Below are 2,770 nucleotides of genomic sequence, written 5' to 3' on the forward strand. Positions count from 1 at the left end.
ATTTTTCTGGAATAATCAACAAACTTAGACTGGCCAGCCGCCAATAATTGCTTTACTATAACAATAATAAGGACAGTAAACAAATTTCTAAATTTATTGAGTTTTTTTTTTAAAGTATCTCAATGGTGATTGATGTGGGATCAAATTTTGTAAGGGATATTGATACATGATATATATGTTGTTCAGAATATATTAGTTTAATTGATAATGAAAATGTTTTGAGTACAATTATGTTTTACTTCAAGTCATTGGAACACATTAAAAAGAAAGAGAGATTAACACACATATTGACACAATTGAAGACATTTACTATAGAAAAGACGATCAAATAAATAAATTATGAATGATTCAATAGGAAAATAACGTAATTGAGATACCTGAAATGAAAAATTCAACAAATTTAAGAATCTATTTATGAATTTGACTAATAATGATAAACTTAATAAAATTTCATGAAATGAATTTGAAAAAAGCACAACTGAAATAATTATTTATGAAAGGGCTTGACTTAAGAAAATTAAAATAATAACTTCAAAAAAAAAAGAGTCAAACTAATGTGAAGAGGATTTACATAAATCATAACAATAACAAGATACAATAAAGAGTAAACCACTTATAATATTATTAAATATCAAAAATCAAAAACTACATGCATATGCTAATGTAATTGGGTTCCAACTAGTTTATTGAAGCTAAATTATTTTTCTAAAAGTAAAATTATGTTCCAACTAGTTTATTAATATGCCTTAAAATATCAAATGGTTGCATAAACATATGATCATATATAATTATAAGTTTATTGTCATATAGCCATTTTATCATGACAACTAATTATAGCTATAAGTTATTATAATTGCCATGATTTTTATAAATCGAAGCAAAGACATACATTTAACTCAAATTATTTTGCGTCAACTAATTGTTGCTATATTAAATAGTGAAGTTAATAAGTTATAATAATTAGCTAGAAACTTCTATTATTATATATCTTTTCTTTTCAGTATTGTAGATAAAATAAAAATCTACAAATACAGATAAATTTTGATTATAAAAAAATAAAAAATTCTATAAATTGTTTTACTAGTGGGACACCACATTGCTATGATGGCACAAAAATGCATAAACCAAAGCAACATGCATCTTCTTAGCCATAATATATCTAACCATTTTTCTTCTTCAAAATATACCTCAACCCCTGTTTCTTCTTCTCACCGGAATCCATTTTTTCCGTTCTTCTTCTCACCGGAATCCATTTTTCCGATAGAGAGCAAGTGAGCGAATTGCACACTATATATATATTTTTTCATCTTTCCGTAATTATTCTGTATATAGAGTATGAAAGAAATTAGTGTTTCATCGTCATCGATAATAATATCGAAGTACGTATTTTTCATCGTTCTCATAACAATACCGATACTCCTTTTTCTCTCTCATCGGAGTTCATCTTCTTCCGTTATCATCTCCACCACAACAACATCAAATTCCGATTCCGATCTCAAAATCCGTCCAGGATATTCGAGCTACGATTCCTACATCAAGAAACAGCTAAACAAAACACTCAATCCAAAACTTCGAAAAATCTGGACGACTCGTGATTGGGATAGAAAAATTGAAGTTTTCTCAAAATTCTTCGGAGAACTTAGAAATAGAAATTTACTCTCAGATTCATCGAAAGTACTCTGTATTGGTGCTCGTATGGGTCAGGAAGTGGAAGCACTGAAACGAGTCGGAGTTTCTGATTCAGTTGGAATGGACCTTGTACCGTATCCGCCATTAGTGGTTAAAGGAGATTTTCATAATCAGCCGTTCGACGATGAGATTTTTGATCTGGAATTTTCTAATGTATTTGATCACGCGCTTTTCCCGGAGAAATTTGTATCGGAGATCGAACGGACATTGAAGACCGGCGGGATTTGTGTGTTACACGTGTCGTTATCTAAACGAGCGGATAAGTATTCGGCGAATGATTTGTATAGTGTGGAACCGTTGAAGAAACTGTTTAAGCGGTCTGAGTTGGTTCATACTCGAACCGTCGATGGATTCGGATTGGATACGGAAGTTGTTTTTAGAAAAAATTGATAATTGAATCGATTACGATAATTATATTTTTATTTTAAAAAAAAATTATATTACAGGTTGGAGTAAAATTAATGCTGGATATTAAAAGTTTTTTTTTTTTTTGAAGTTTAGAAATTGTACTGTTTGTAGAGTCAATATCATATACGTAACTTTTATTCTTTAAATTTTTCGATTATTTGTGCCTTGTTGGCAATTTGGCATGTCGCTTTTATCATTACTTCTATTTATTTATTTTAAGTAAGAAAATAAACAAATAGAGTAAAATGATTTGTAAAGAAATCTCATAAGAAACGTAACGAGTTTATTTGTCTTTTTTTTTGATCATTTATTTAGACGTTTAATCTTTAATCACGTATCCTTTGATTAATCCATTCCACTGACGTCACCTCTATCTCTATATCACATTTTATCTTTATAGATTTTACTAGAATATATAATTACTCTTGATAATATTTCTTTTACTTATTAAATATTAATTTATTTTTCTACTAAACATAATCCTTAATTATCGACATTACTTTCGGCCAAAAATTAAATGTTGGGGCTAAAGCACGTAAATTTATTCTTTTTGACTTTTCTAATATAATATATAAAAGAAATATATTACTATCATAATTGAGGTTTCCTTCATTATGTCTTATTGCAATTTTTTTATATGGACTCAATTATGTGATTGATGTCTTGTATTTTT

The 2,770-nt window shown here is 28.4% G+C and overlaps 1 protein-coding gene across 1 annotated transcript; it reads left to right on the forward strand.

Annotated features, from left to right (window-relative positions):
- Positions 1-1,031: 1,031 nt before the first annotated feature.
- LOC101254202 (uncharacterized) lies at positions 1,032-2,397 on the forward strand. The gene has a single exon (XM_004239118.5). It carries the CDS (start codon positions 1,336-1,338, stop codon positions 2,077-2,079), a length of 744 nt encoding a protein of 247 aa, XP_004239166.1. The 5' UTR covers positions 1,032-1,335; the 3' UTR covers positions 2,080-2,397.
- The last annotated feature ends 373 nt before the right edge of the window (positions 2,398-2,770 follow it).

Source organism: Solanum lycopersicum, chromosome 5 (genome assembly GCF_036512215.1).
Source record: "Solanum lycopersicum chromosome 5, SLM_r2.1".
In the NCBI taxonomy this organism is placed as follows: Eukaryota; Viridiplantae; Streptophyta; class Magnoliopsida; order Solanales; family Solanaceae; genus Solanum; species Solanum lycopersicum.